Source organism: Diabrotica virgifera, chromosome 5 (genome assembly GCF_917563875.1).
Source record: "Diabrotica virgifera virgifera chromosome 5, PGI_DIABVI_V3a".
NCBI classification, from domain to species: domain Eukaryota; kingdom Metazoa; phylum Arthropoda; class Insecta; order Coleoptera; family Chrysomelidae; genus Diabrotica; species Diabrotica virgifera.
The window spans coordinates 175,468,484-175,485,709 of NC_065447.1; the positions used below are offsets into that span (position 1 = coordinate 175,468,484).

The 17,226-nt window shown below is 33.2% G+C and overlaps 1 protein-coding gene across 1 annotated transcript in view; it reads left to right on the plus strand.

The window, feature by feature from the left end:
• LOC114337473 (zinc finger protein 358-like) overlaps nt 1-17,226 on the plus strand; it is a 307,896-nt gene that overhangs the window by 110,409 nt on the left and 180,261 nt on the right. The window contains exon 3 of the mRNA XM_050651680.1: nt 16,138-16,336. Coding sequence (XP_050507637.1) covers nt 16,138-16,336 — 199 coding nt within the window. The remainder of the gene's footprint in view (nt 1-16,137; nt 16,337-17,226) is intronic.

The window sequence follows — 17,226 nt, forward strand, 5'->3', positions numbered from 1 at the left end:
TTATTTCCTTTGATATACCATAACCCATAACTTTTAAACCAATAAATACAAGCATATTAATACTTAAAACATATAATACTTAAAACATCAAACAATGAGTTTACATAATCTACAAATCGCAACCTTTTTGTTTGCCAAGGTCGAGAATTTGAAATATTTACAACTAAACATAAATTACAAATATATGCATAAATATACAGTGTGTCAATTTGAACAGGTACCACCCTCTATAATTTGGTGCCTATACAAAATCTAAAAATACCCAAAAATTTATTTGTGAGGGGAACATTTTTTAGACCAGTTTCTAACTAAATTACACCAACAATTAATGGAAAGGGGGGGTTTTTGGAGTATTGAACCCCAAACCGAATGTTTTTTAATACTGGAGTATTTTGAGTATTTTTTGGAGTATTTTTGGAAAAATCAAGTAAAATCAAAAAGATATTAAGTATAGAGTTCAAAACTCCAACAAAGAAATACACTCACCGGCACAAAATTCAGAATGAATTAAAATCAGAATGAATTAAATAGATACTTTTATATTAGGTAATACATACATATATTTTTTAAGTATTTTTTGATTTTCTGTTAATTTTTATTTATTGAACTTTGACACATTATCGATTTATTTCTAAGGCGGTACGAAGTTCGCCGGGTCAGCTAGTAGTATTATAAGTCTCTGTACTATACAAACCTATTCAAACTAATTTATTAAAATATGTTGTTCATTCACTGTCCACTAAATTTACATTCAAGATGCAGTAGAAATAAACAAACCAAGACACGTTAAATGCTACTAGGAATACTCCCGAATCATAATTTACAAATGTATAAACTTTGCAAATCAGGATTTGGGATTTACAATGTATATACATTATCAATTATGATTTGGGAGTGCTCCTAGTAGCATTTAACGTGTCTTGGTTTGTTTATTTCAACGCATCTTGATTGTAAACTTAATATATATATTTCATCAATCTACTCTTACCTTCGGTATGGCTGTTGCAAAAATTGAAGAGATTTGCGAGAGTTCAAGAATTTTTGCGAATAGATTAGGTTTTTATTTTATAACATTTTGATCGAACTTTGTTTAGACATGTACGTGGGTGGTACGATAAGTACTTAGCCTCTCCGCCCCAGAGTGCCACAATCGTAAGAGAAATATACTGTCGTATAATACATTCTAGTAGACGGTCTATGCCAAAATCTCAGCCGATTCGAACTTGTAGTTTTGTTTTGACCACGTGTGGAAGCGGGCGTGTCTGGGGATTTTAGAAAAATGAACAAAGTGCGATATCTGTCAGTGATTCGATTCTTGTTTTTAGAAGGGAAATTGCTCAGTGATATTAAAGAGTGCTTCAATTCTGTGTATGATGATTCTTCTCCTTCTATGGCGACCGACAAAAATTGATTTAACGAGTTTTAACGTTATCGCACGTCGGATTTTGATAAGTCACGCCTAGGTGCCCCCAAAACGCCTACCACGGAGGATAACGATAAAGTAATTCATGATCTCATATCAGTAGACTGCCGACTGAAGGTTCGCGAGATAGATGAGGTAGTAGGCATCTCAAAAGGTCGCGTTGGTCATATTCTGTATGAACCGTCCGCGAAACATGGTTCCGCTGGTGTACACCAGAGACCAAGGAATAGTCGACACAGTCAAGTCAAGTCAAGTCAAATTTATTCATCACATGCGACATTGTACAAAGTACATGTATGAGACAAGTCAAAGTTTATACAAAAAGTATATAAATTGTAAATACAAAAAGTATATAAAAAAGTATATAAATTAATAAATACGACAAAACATACTTAAAAGATATTTTTAGAGTATGGCTCTAGCTCACAAATGTATTGATGTACACACCTCCGAAAGTTTGGCTGATGTAAATTCATGCGTATATCTATTGGCAATTTGTTAAAGAAACTTATGGCTGCATAATGTGTGCTACCTTCCAACAAAACAGAACGATGTTGTGGAAGCATAAAGTGATTGTCTCTGAATCTTGTTGAATAAACATGGTTAAATTGAAATTTATTGAATTCATTAATTTTGCAATGTAAATACATTATACACGAAAATATATACAGACCAGGAATTGTAAGAATATTGTTTTGTCTAAAGATGCCTCTACAAGAATCTCTAAATTTCATTTTATACATTATCCTAAGAGCTCTTTTCTGAAGTACAAATATCTGCTCTAATTCAGAGGTACAACCCCAGACTTCAATGCCATATTTGGCTATTGAGTAAAAATGGGCAAAGTATACTGTTTTTAATATTGATGTATTAAAGAGACGTGAAAGAATTCTCAGTGGATAACATGCGCTACTTAATCTGGATTTCAAATTAGAAATATGGTTTGACCATTTAAAATTACTGTCTAACAGAACCCCCAGCAACTTCGTGCAGTCTGTTTTATCTATTGCTGCTTGTATAGTGGCTTGATGGTTTAATAAATTATTTGACGTGAAAATCATATACTTTGATTTCTCTTCATTCAAAACTAGTTTGTTGGATAAGAAATAACTGTTGATGGAGGATAGTATCTGTGTAGTTTTATTTTGCAAATTTTGATCGGATGTTGCTGTGACTAGAATGTTGGTATCATCCGCATAACTGATGATGTTAACTCCACTCAGTGAATTACTTACCAAAGCTATATCATTAATATATACTATAAAAAGTAGAGGACCCAATACACTACTCTGAGGGACACCATAATGGGTATCCAATGTGTTTGATTCGTTTACATGTCCATTAGATGTTATCTTTACTTTTTGTCTTCTATTTTCTAGGTACGAAGTAAACCATTTTAGAACTACACCACGAATACCAATCCCCTCAAGTTTTATTAGCAACAAATTATGATCCAAAGTGTCAAAAGCATTGGACAAATCGAGAAATAAACCACATGCCTTCTCTCGTCTGTCCAAAGCATCCAACACTAAGCTGACGAAATTTGCAAGAGCTGTAGTTGTAGACTTAGAAGATGTAAAACCATGTTGAAAATTATGCAAGATACTATGCTTTTTTAGGAATGCGTTTATTCTACTATAAACAAGAGTTTCAATTATCTTTGAAAACACAGATAAGAGACTTATGGGACGGTAGTTGTTAAGGTCATCTTTATCACCACTTTTGAATAAAGGGATTACAATAGATAGTTTAAACATACTAGGAAATATTCCTTGTTGAAAAGAGGCATTACAAATATCCGCCAGTGGATCTGCTAGAGCGTGAATGCATTGTTTTAATAACTTCAGGAGAAATCTGATCAAAACCACAACTGTGTTTGGATCTAAAACTTTCGACTATATTAGTTATTTCCTGTGGGTTAGTTGGATATAAAAACATAGAACAACTATTACGGTTTTTTGATGCTGATGTAAACCCACCTATTTTAGTAGGATCCAAAGCGGCAAGTAACTTTGGAGCCATTTCAACAAAATGGTGGTTAAATTTGTCTGCTAAGTTATTATTATTATCACTAGGTACTTTTGAGTTGTTTTGTTTCCCGACTGTTAAGTTTACTAAATGCCAAATACATTTTATTTTATTTGATGATTCGTTTAACTGTCTCATGAAGTGACTACTTTTTGCTGCTTTTAATTTAATTGAATATTCTGTCTTTGCCAAATGAAGGACTGGCCTAAGATTACTATTTTGCTGACAGATCGTTTCTAAAAGTTGTAGCTGATCCCTTAAATTGTACAGTTCCTGCGTAAACCAATTGGAAAGTGTACATTTTTTAGGTTTACATTTAAGTAGTGGAAAATGGGACCGAAAGTAATTTTGGATAATATTTAAAAAAGCTAATGATTTATCCTCAGCAGAAATTGTATTAAATACCTCTGACCAATTTGTTGACTCAAGGGTTTGAACAAAACGATTTATGTTCCTTTCACTATATGAACGGATGAATATATAGGCATCATTGTCTGTGTTAATGCTACATTGGAACAATTGCGCACGATGATCAGAGATAAAACCTTCCACAACCATTGTTTTTTGTTGGTGATTTATGTTTGTAGCAGTATAATCAATTTCAGTTTTACTAGTTGCAGTTACTCTTGTATAATCATTCACAGTTACGGTTAAGCCATAAGAATCTAAAACATTTACCAAGTTCTGCTTACTTAGTGAATTTGATTTGAAATCTATATTAAAATCACCTGTTAATATTATAGCCTTACCTTCGGAGACTAGTACATCAAGTATTAGATCCAGTTTTGACATAAAAACATCAATAGAGCCACGTCCAGGCAGATAAATACACAACACAACACAATTAAAATAGCAATAGTCTATTTCAACAGCACTCACTTCAAAATTATATTTCTCAGATTGAGAACATATTAGAACGTTCCTTCCAAACCACACCCTCTTTCACATAGATTGAAGACCCTCCATGTTCCCCTTGGTCACGGCAGAAAGATGAAGCCAGAGAAAATCCATTTATATGGTGTAGTTCTAGTTGTTCTTTAGATTTCCAGTGCTCAGTTAAACATACACATACATTATGTAGACCTTCACACTGCAGGAAGAACTCTAGTTTTTCAATGCTTGTTGATACACATTGTATATTTTGATGAAGTAAGCCAAAACAATTTTTGATTGATAGTTGAAGCATTTTTACCAACTGTGTCAAAATTAGGAGAATTGAATACTTCTAACTTATCCAATTTAAAACCAGTCTTCTGACTAACACTTGGGATATTTAATACTGTAATATCTGGATCAAAAACTAAGCTTCTTCTGTCTGTTTTTTCTTGTGATAAAAAAAACGGCTTACAACAGCTCCGTGAGGCCAAACTTCGGGATTCATGGCCTTGTTGAAGTTCCCTGAACATATATTTACTTTGAACGATGAGTAAATTATTGGATGTTTCGATTGAATCATTTCACATGTTGCTTCAGGAAAATTCACTTTAATTAACTCGGTTAGAGAGTCAGTTGTAGTTTCTTTATTAATTCTTGTAACATGTAGAGTTGAAATTTTTGGAACACCCTTAACCTCATCGCTATTTCTATTGCTACCTACTATAATTTTTCTTCATCCGTTAAACTGATGTCGCCTAGGCCTAATAGTTTTCCATTCTTGATCATTTTCTGCTTCATTTATAGGTATTTCATCGTTAGTAGGCTTTTCACACAGTGGACGTCACACCCCGAACGTGCTCTAAGAAAGCGAAGATTGTCCTATCGGCCGGAAAGGTGACGGCCACCGTTTTCTGGGATTACCAAGGTGTGATCTATATAGGGGTCGACAAGACAAGAATTCTTGTCTTGATAACAACTTCTTGTCTTGTCTTGAAAAAAAAATCAAGACAATTTAAAAAATCTTGTCTTGACGTTTTCTTGATATCTTATATCTTGTCTTGACTCAAGAAATTTCAAGATCTTGAAATTTCTTGATTGCCCGGTCTGGTGATTCCCCGGCGCCCTTTTTATTGCGTTGCTTGCCAACACGGCCTCCACTGACACTGGCTCCCGACCCCGGGGAGTCCCCGATCTGAATTTGTTTCCTGACGAACGCAAAATTTATGTGCAGTTGCTCTGTCTTAATTCATGACTTATCAGTTCCGATTTAAAAATGTACTAAATTTGTTATTTAAAATAGTTTACAATTTTATTTTTCTACGGCCGTGCTAAAACAGCCACTTTACCGCACGCATTTCGTTTCCGAAAGTTGCACTTTTCCGCACGGCGCACAGTGTGTCGATGAGCCTATTAGGTGGACAAAAGTCATATTCAAAGTAAAAAGAATTATTATTTGAATATTGTAAACAATACCCCAAAACATGCTACTCTAATATTTGTTTATGTCTAACACATCCAATCGTTGAGTAATAGAGCCCAAAAGTACGTATTCCCATTGTAATAGAATAAATCAGTTGAATTTGGCACATCATTTCAATCACACGAAATTAATATTTTCCTTAAGTTTTAAAGATCAATTGTTGAAGATGGCTAATGGTTATGCTGGTAAGTGCTCATTTTTTCTAATCCAATAAATATATCTAATATTCAAACAATATTAAAAAAAGTTTTTATGATGAAGGAAGGAAATTTTCTTCGTTTTGAAACTTTGGAAGAGTGGCAATTACTTGTACCCTTTTGTACCCTGGCTAAATTTTCAATATATCATAGCTGCACCTTTCCCATTAATATTAATACTTATAACCTGCACACGCTTGCACATCATTCTTATTTTTTAGTAATAGCGTCCAAAGGAACGTATTTTTATTGTAATAGAATAAATCAGTTGAGTTCCGTTCATCATTTTTTCACACGAAATTTAAGTTTTCCTTAATTTATACAGATTAATCGTTGATGATGGATAATATTTGTGCTAATTTTTTCTAATTTAATAAGTGTATCTGATAAACAAACAATATTAAAAAAACTTTATATGATGAACGAATGAATTTCCTTCGTTTTCAAACTTTCAAATGATGGCAATGACTTGGACCCTTTTGTAGCAGGGCTAAATTTGCTATATATAATATCTGCACCTTTTCCACCGATAATAAGACTTATTATAACCAAAACACTCGAGCACAACATTTTTTTTGAGATTTGAAAATTTCTGTATTGAATGCGGAGAACTTTTTCTTAGCCATAACAGCCATTTCATGGTACTGAAAGTCACTGTTTATAAAATACTTATACATAGTATGGAAGTAATCAAATCAGCATTAGTTCCACTTGGAGCGCTTTCAAAAGAAGCTCAAGAAGCAAGGAACAAAGATTGCCGCAAGTTCCGGGAGCAATACACCAGAGACTGTTCACGTATTGCCACAACTACAGATTTACTTTCAATGTTGTTCATACCATCTGATCCACTGATAAATAGCCTCAGAGAAATTCTAAACAAAAAAGCTCGTCAATTGTACCCAGAGGTTTTAAAGTTGATTATAGCTGCTACAGTATAGTCTCAATCTCCGTTAAATCTACTTCAAAATCAGACGAATATTTATTTATATATTTATGTATTTGTATTTATAATGTATTAAATAGAGAAAAAAAAATTTAAATTTATTTTCTAGGCTTCTAGACCTCACTTTCAGTTTTTAACTAATAAAAATGATTTATTTTATTATCAAATTATACAAATGTAAATATGATAAAAATAATTTTTTCTATGGATGCTATATAATGTGCAACTTCTCTCACTACTTACATACATTCAAAACGAACAATTTCTCAGGGTGTGAGAAAAGTCGGCCATTACAGTGAGAAATATTTTTCTCACGGGTTCCATACGTAGAATCGCGGTTTCCATGGTAACATGCACAATACAAACACAAATATGTTTGTCAAACAAAATGTGTCAAATCAAAACTTACCAGGAATTACCTTTCAAAACTGTTCAAATATAACTGGTTGGTAACTATAATTTTAAATAAATAAAAGTATATAAATATTAAGAATATTAAATACCTCCATATGTGTATAATATGTATTTTATTTCAACTTTGGCATATAATCTACATAAAAGCACCTAAATTATTTAATTTTGAAGTTTGAACTCTTGACAAAAACGCATCCATAGAAAAAGTACAGTGTACAACACGTGAGAAAACGACATATTTCTCCCTCGCTTGATTTGCGGTCCTGCGCAAACTTCTGCGCTCGTGAGAAATATGTCTTTTTTCTCTCTTGTTGTACAATATACTATTGTCCACCTAGCTTGTTCTAATCGACACACTGTGCGGCGTGCGGGAAAGTAGAATACCTTTTAATATGCCATTATAATATACTATAATATACGCAATAAACTAATATTTAGATACTATTTACGAATTTATTTCAAATGTATCTTATTGTGTTCATGTTTTAATGAAATTAACGCAATAATTCTATGAAATAAAATTATTTTGACATAATATTTTGAAGTCAAATCAGTAGACAATTACAATGGTTTTGAATCGTCGTCATGGAAACCAATATCGTCGTCGTGGTAACCCATTATGTTGAAAGTTTGTTTTTGACAACCTTGTCAAAGAATTAATTTGTGTATTTTCACTCCTAAATACAAATTGATATGACACTATTTTTTGTAACGGTCTATCTATTCATATTATATTATGTTAAATATATGTCAGAGTATTCCTCTATGTTGTCTTCTACTTAATGTAAAAGTGTTTTGTTTTTGCTAGATCCATACAAACAATAAATGGGCATTTTTTAGATAAGCATCGGTTAGTTCGGCCACTTTTAAGTTCGGCCTAGGGTCCGGTTACGAGGTGGCCGAACTTACGGGGTCTACTGTATTGACATACAATTTCTTGTCTTGTCTTGAAATCTAGAATTACTTCTTGTCTGGATCTTGTCTTAAAATCAAGACAAGATCTTGAAATTTTCAAGAACTTGGCGACCCCTAGATCTATATCAACTTCCTAGAAAAGGGAAAACGCACACAGGGCTTTACTATTACCGCATTATTGGGCCGATTCGATGCCGAATTGCAAAAAAACAGCGCCAATTGGGAAAGAGAAAAATGCTCTTTAACCATGACAACGCACCGGCTCACACCTCCACTGTTGCTATGGCCAAACTTGTTGATTTGGGCTACACACTTTTATCCTATCCTCCGCATTCTCCAGATTTGGCCCTGTACGACTTCTTTTTGTTTCCAAACTTGAGGAAGTCAATTGCCGGGCAAAAATTTAAGTCGAATAAGGATTTCATCGCTGACGTGGTAGCCTATTTTGCAGACATCGAGAAAACGTATTTTTCAAACGGGTTAAAGAAGTCAGAGCATCGCTGTGTAATAGCCCCAGTACGCGTTGGCGGCTAGTTGGCCAATGGAGTTGGGCCAAGTAAGAATAGTGATTACAGGTTGGTGGAGTTCCCAGTGGAGTAAGAACAGTGATTATGAATGTGTAGACTGTAGCAGCCTATATAAAATATTAAAACACTACGTGAGAAGACAAATAACTCAACCACCAACGTGTGAATCACCAAACGTCATTAACTGCTGTTTGGCAGATCACGTAAAAAACCTTTGATATGTGCACGAAAAACCGACAACATTCGGTTTGTAGACCAACGCTGGCCGTCAATTATAAATTTCCGTCAAGTGATCCTGTACACGTTGGCCAAACTCATTGGCCCAACGTGTACTAGGGCTATTAAGTGTATCGAGCTTAAAGGAGAACACTTTCAGAAATAAATCAACACTTTTTCCAAAATTTTCATTTTTCTCTTGGAGGCGAAGTACTTATAGGACCGCCCTAGTACCCTTTGATTTTTTGATTCTTATGTTAAAAATGATGTACCTACAAATCTTGTCTCTGATTCTTGTCTAAATAATCTTTCTTAGTGGAAAGAAATCGAGGGCACCTAGTTAAAACTGAAATAACTATAATGAAACAACTGTTTGTATTCTTATTTCCGTCTAGTCCGAATTGCGTTCCGTTTCTTGGGCCTTGTCGAATTGCGTACCAAATATTTTGCTTACCTGGCCACCGATAACGTCTAGTCCGGGGCCCTGATTCTAATTCATTTCGACAGTCGCAATTTCATTTCGACACCGCCATGACAGCCGGAGAGTATAGCGATTCTTGGGGATATTAACCTTATCATGTTGAGACTGCTCAGAATTTGGGTTGGCGCTTCGGTTTCTTGGATTTTGTTGATAGTCTGGGAAAATTATCGAAAAAATACCATTTTTGGGAAAAATTATTTACCAGCTATTTTATTGCTAAAATCGAATCTTAAGATTGCATATATTAGTAATATGGGGTATGACAAGTCCGCAGAAAGTGTGTTATTTTATTTATAAACAAATTAGCACTCCTAAATCTTCTTTTTTTTTCAATTAGTGGTCTGTAACTCCTATAATTTTTCCTTTGAGCCAAAAACACTCAAATAAAAATTCACCGTAATTTAGTTCTGCACAAAGTTATATTTTTTCCGATTTCCTTCAACAAAAATTTTACTCAGAAAATCCGAGTTTTCCCAAAAATCTGCCATTTTCAATTAAAATTTTAGGGAAGTACCTAATTATTTATCAATAATTAAATAATTGAAGACATGAAAGATTTATTATAGTAGATTATACAGAGGGGCTAAATTATGGAATAAATTCATTTCTTTAAAACGGACGATTTTGGAGCAAAATCCCGAAAGAGGTCGATTTTTATTTTTAAATTACAATTTTTTGGCATATATTTCATACTAGTGACGTCATCCATCTGAGCGTGATGACGTAATCGATAATTTTGTTAATGGGAATAGGGGTCGTGTGGTAGGTCATTTGAAAGGGCGTTTAATTCTCTATTCAGTAATATAAACATTAATATCATTAGGTATTTATACAGGGTTGCCAAAAAAAATTTTGAATTAAATTAATTGGCGCAAAAAGAAGAATGTATGTAATTTATTTAACTCAAAATACATTGTACTGCTGTCAGAAAATAGAAAAAAAGGTTTATTTCACAAATAAACATTTCTTTTCGCTTAAATTAAATCACAAACAGCCTCCCTCCTACCTATTGGCAGTTTGAACTTTTAATTTAAGCTAAAAGCAATGTTTATTTGCAAAATAAACATTTTTTTCTATTTTCTGACAGCAATAGAATGTATTTTGAGTTAAATAAATTACATGCATTCTTCTTCTTGCGTCAATTAATTTAATTCAAAATTTTTTTTGGCCTCCCTGTATAAATAATGATATTAATGTTTATAATACTGAATAGAGCATTGAACGCCTTTGTAAATGAGCTACAACACGAACCCATATTCCTATTTAAAAAAATAATTACGTCATCACGCTCGGATGGATGACGTCACTAGTGTGAAATATATGCCAAGAAATTTAATTTAAAAATAAAAATCGACCTGTTTCGGGATTTTTCTCTAAAATCGTCCATTTTAGAGAAAATGAATTTATTCCATAATTTAGCCCCTCTCTGTATATCAGGAGACCGGCGACAATCTAACCAATAGTTTAGCAATAATTAAAATGTTAATTAAAAAATTTCGGTCGAAATAATAACCAGAAAGATTATGATACACCAGAATAACTATGATTTTCATATAAAAAAGCACTATACCTATTCAACGTACCTTACAGGATTGAAATTGGACCATTTGAGCGCCTCAGGAATGTTATAAAGAAACAATTTTTTGGCTTATAAACAAATAGAACCCCTCAGAAAATATTAGATTAAATTAAATTAAGTTAACGCTGTTGAAAAGAGCACGGCTTCTGTGTCCTTTTCGAAGAAAAACAAATTGAATTGCGAGGAGTGATTCCAGGTATAACCGGTCAAATTTGACCGGCATTTGCGACAGAGTTATAAACAACAGGATTTTAATCTTTGAACCATTAGATACCTTTTAATTCCGGTCCTCTTTGTACATACAAATTTTCATATCTTCAAGACACTCATAACAAAAAAGATTTATGTCACTGTCACCAAATTATTTAATTATTGATAAATAATTACTTCCCTCAAATTTTAGTTGAAAATTAAAGATTTTGTTTGGAAAACCCGAATTTTCCGAAGAAAATTTCCGTCGAAGGAAATTGGAATAAATTATCAATGTGCAGAATTAAATTACTGTCAATTTTTATGTGTTTTGGTTTAAAGTTAAAATTTTCGGAGTTATAGAGCAATAATAAAAAAAAAGATTTCGGAGTGCTAATTTGTTTATAAACAAAATAGCACAGTTTCTGTGGACTTTGCACAGCTATATTACTAATATAGGAAATCTTAAGATTTGATTTCAGCATGTCCAGCAATAAAATAGCTGGTAATTAATTTTCCTTGTTTTTTACTAATTTTCCCAGATTATTACCTCACATCTTTCATTGAGTTGATGATTCATGTTGTGGACATTCTCAATTATTATATTTCTAATTTAATACTATTCTATATAATTCCTCAAAACAAGCAAATTTCAATTAAACCCAGCTATATTATAATACCTTTTGATTTAGTTTTCCTTGCAAGAAATAAACAAAACACATCTAAACTAAACCTAACCTCGCTTTTGGCCATTCATTCATGATTCATTCATCTCCGTGTCAAATAATTTCGACAGTCGCCATATTGAAAGCGACTTGTTTTTGGTCGAAATTTGATTTAGAATCAGGGCCCGGATAGCGTTTCATTTCTTAATTAGCCAACCCAATTGCGGTCAGAGGATAGCTTAATAAATATTAGGTAAGCAGGGAAATATAATAAACTTAATATCAACTAACAGTTTATTTTTATATAATATATCATATTAAAAAGCACCGAATTTATAACTAACACATTTAACGAAATTGTATCTTGAAATTTCACCCCTGTTATACTGGTTAATTTTCTGTTCGAGAAAAATATATTTGCTGTAGGTAGCTTTATCTACATTTCTAGAAATATTTTGTTTAACAGAATTTATTTTTATATAAGAATCGGTTTGAATGCGCTTTAATGTTTCAACAAACAAAAAAATATTAGGATGTGGAGACAAGCAATAATTTTTAAATTTTGAATGAAATCCCTCACAAGAATTAGTTGTTCTATATACAGTGTGTCAATTTTAAAACTTACAATGGGCTGTATCTCACGAACAAAAGCTGATATCGAAAAATGCTTTAAACCGTTTCTAGGAAAGCACGGGGGAACTAAAATGACATGAAAGAGAACTCACCCCCATCAACCCCCTAGGCCCCACTCACCACAACCAAAAAAGTTTAAATTACAAACCCCTACTTGTGATACATCATTGAAAAGAGTATCAAAAATTCTATCCAATGGTATAAATAATAATTATACAGGGTGAAATAATAATTGTGAAACTTTGGCTTAAATGAAAAATTTAATAAGGTTTTTGTTGAACTACTTTGTTAAAAATGTCAATGAAATAAATGTTTAAAGTGGCTTCCGTTATATTGTAAACAATAATACAGCCTATTTTCAAATTCTGCACGAACTTTGGCAAATGTTGTTCTTGTAAAAGCGCGACATGCTTGCGTAATTCTTTCTCGCAATTCCTCAAGTGACGCAGGTTGAGTTTTATAAACAACTTTAAAACCGGATAATTAGTATCTAACCAGTGCCTAACTGGACCTGCATAGTGAGGAGGTGCTTCAACTTGTTGGAAGTGCAGCAAATCTTCGTCTAGAGCTAGGTTGCCTTGGTCGTCCCATTGGTTCTCTAATTCATGCACAATTAAAGGTTCGATGGTGTTTTCCAGCATATCGAGATAAATGTCGCCACTTAAATTGCCTGCTATGAACAAGGGGCCACTTATAGCATCGCCTAATATTCCTGCCCAAACATTCAGTTTTTCAGGATATTGAGTGTGACCTTCTCTGAATCGATGCGGGTTCGCATCACTCCAGTACCGACAGTTTTGTTTATTTACATTACCATTCAGCATAAAAGTACATGCATCAGTGAAACAAATATTTTTTAACAATCTCGGTTCAACGCGAATTCTTTCAGTTATGAGTTCACAAAACTCAATTCGTCGGTCTGGATCATCATCGCCTAGTTCTTGAAGAATTTGTGTTTTGTACGGGTGAAACTTATGTAATTTCAACACCTTTCTAACCGACTTATGTGAAAGTCCTGTCATTGCAGATACTTGACGTGTTGATGCAGTAGGCTCTATTGCAAAATTTCCAAGGACCTCAATTTGGGACGCTTCATTCAGTAATCTTGGGGTATCCCTTTTTTTATTTTGCACTGATCCCGTTTCTCTAAACTTTTCAACTAAATCGCGGACGTACACGTGACTTACAATTTTTGTCCGGATGCCTTTCATTAAATATTTGAGCTGTTCGTAAATAACACTGGTTCTGGGACGCAAATATGAAAATAATCTCCACGCGTTCAGGTATACCGATCGTACAAATGATGAAAACTAATGACATTTAAAGGTCTCAGATAAACCAAAAATTATTGTATCTGACAGAAACCAAAAAACAAATGTTTTTAACTTGTTTTGCAAAAACGGCAAATTAAGTTTTTATACAAAAAAATGTACCGACGGACATTTATCATTCACGATAATAGTCCGGGAGATAGCATTAAAAATAAAAAAGTCATAGAAAGCCGGCTGATATTAACACCCTGTATAATTATTATTTATACCATTGGATAGCATTTTTTATAGACTTTTAAATGATGTATCACAAGTAGGGGTTTGCAATTTAAAATTTTTTGGTTGTGGTGGGTGGGGCCAAGGGGGTTGATGGGAGTGAGTTCTCTTTCATGTCATTTTAGTTCCCCCGTACTTTCCTAGAAACGGTTTCAAGCATTTTTCGATATCAGCTTTTGTTCGTGAGATATAGCCCATTGTAACTTTTAAAATTGACACACTGTATAGATGCGCTATTCTTTGCCCAAATTTGTAGAGGAAATGTGGTGTCCTCTTCGATATACGTTTCAACTAGATAGTTTGCAAATGCGTCAACTCTATGATCATCTGGTTTTTCAGGAATAAAATCTTCCACAAAACAATCTCCAACTTGGCTCGGAGGAAGATACATTAGGCCAAAAATATGCTTCAGCCATTTACCTATTTCTGAGTTCTCGTTCTTATACTCAGAACTCAACCCCACATTTTGTACTTTACGCCACCTGTAACAAGATTATAGAATAAATTCTTTATTTCAGAAAGTACTTGCATTCAAGAAAAAGTTTGAAACAGGTCAAATTTTATAAAAAAATACATCTTTAAAAAATAATGAGAATATTTAGGAGCCAATTTTTTGACAGAGGTTATGACGACATCTTTTTTTATGTCAAAAAATAAATTTTTTTGAAGATATTTTACCTACAATTCTTGTTTTAACTTATATCAACATATGAAATGCCGTTTTTTGTAAAAAAAATTGAAAAAATAAATATTTGAAAAATTAAATTACAGTGAAGTTTGAAATAAACATATTGAAATGTTTAGTTTTACAGCAAAAAATATGATGACGTCTTAACTCAAGTTTTTCTTAACAATCTACTATTTGCCAGTTACATTGCTATACGTATAACTTACCAAGCTTGAGCAAGATGAAATCGACAACCAACAACATTTGCTTCCGGAAAAACTTCTCGCACGCTGGAGTGGATACCTAATTCGTAATCAATCACTATTTTCGTTGGATTTAAATTGCATCCCAAATCTTGACATTTTTTTTAATAATTCGAATAATGATTTGTAAGTGAATTTTTGCTTATTATGTAACAAACAAAATGCAACCGGAACATAAGTGTCATTAATCAATGTATGTAATGTAAACATTTGAAAAAAAAAAATTTGTGCAATAATCGAATGTTCCATCCATAAATAAAGTGGAATTTTTACACATAAATGAAAGATTAGACAGACATGAAAAAACAACAATATTAAACTGTTCATCATTAATCAACAAAAACTGTTCATTTTTGATAGTAAATATTTCAATTTGTTTCAAACATTCTTGAACATCCTTGGCTGATTTTGGCAATTTTGGAACCGTTTTCAATCGCGTGCGATTAATGTTCTTTTTAATGTATTGGACATCTTTTGTTGACAGAGAGGTAAGTACTTCGCTTTGCTTTTCGATTTCCTTGTGTAACAACTTCGCAGGTCGTTCCGCAATATCTTCTGTTGCTTTTCTTTTAAGAGAATTGTTAACTTTCTGGCGAATTAATACTTCTTCAGCAAACTCATGATTGTGTTCACCACTAACTTTTGAAAACACATTATTTAATGTACCTATATAGTTTTGCTTTACACTTTTTATTTGTACAATACCACACAGTTTCACCAAACTTTTTTAATTCACGAAACTTTCTAAATTTGAATTTTTGAAAATCTGTAAGTGGTTTTCCCCGTTCACTTAACATCATTTCAAAATCCATTGCGCGGTGCGATTGTCTAAGTTCACTCTTTACTGTTTGGAAATAAACTGCAATTTTAAAAATTCCACCCTATCAAGTTAACTTCCACTTTCTCTTATTTTGACTAAGAAACTAATTAGGTAAACCCTGTAAACCCAGGTAATACTGTGTAGGATTAAATTTTATTGTTAGAAACGGAACGCAATTGACCATACAAACCACATTAGCGATATTACCTGAAAATCCCTCAAAATTTTGGACGCAATTGGGATACCTCCCTTATTTCGTATTATTTGTTTCCAGGTAGTGCTGTCCGCTTGCTCTTCCTATTTCCAGACGCTGTTCGTCGACCACCCCAGCAGGCATCCCATTGTTATCCTGAAGGACGTGCGGTTTTCCGAGCTCAGGACACTCATCGAGTTTATGTACAAAGGCGAAGTTAACGTCGAATATTGTCAGTTGTCAGCTTTACTCAAAACAGCCGAAAGTCTTAAAGTTAAAGGTAATTTTCTAACAAATATGTTTATATGTATAACTACATTATTTTTTTGATCAAACAATCTATTAGTGATAAACAATCTTAGTATGGTATAAATAGACCCAAACCCAGACAATCCAAAGTGAAAGTTATCCTCCAATACCAAATTGTTCTATATGGTCCACATAATGTTCAGAAAAAAGTCACACCATTTTGAGCGTCGGGTTTGGGGGGGAGAGGGGGAGAAATCAGTAAATTCGTAGTTTTTTACGTTTTTCGTCAATATTTCTAAAACTGTGCGGTTTAGCATGAACAACGTTCTATACAAAAATATTCTACATTAAATTTGAAATAAAAAAGGCCCAGTGCATAATCCTTCTAAAATAAACGGTTCCAAAGTTACGGAGGTAGTATAGTATAATTGGCCCAAAAAAAGGCCTAACCCAAACATCTAAAGTAAAAGTTTTCCTCCAACACCAAATTGTTTTATATGGTCCACATATTGTTCAGTAAAAAGTTACACCATTTTGGCGTCCGGTTTGGGGGGAGAAGTCGGTAAATTAGTAGTTTTTTAACTTTTTTCGTCAATATTTCTAAAACTATGCTTTAGCGTAAATAATGTTCTATACAAAAATGTTCTACATAAAATTTAAAACAAGAAGGTTCTATACATAATTGTTATAAAATCAACGGTTCCAGAGTTACGGAGGGTGAAAAGTGGAGGTTTTCGATACGTTTTATATATTATGGGCAATTTGTGATAATATTACTCATGAAAGAAATTTTCTTTAACAGGATTGTGTTTTGTAAATAAAATTTGCTATGTCAGTGGCCGATGGTATGTTAGTGATAAGCCCTTGAAGAAACGTCAACCTCACCACCCAAAATCATCGTCAATTTCCCAAATAATATAA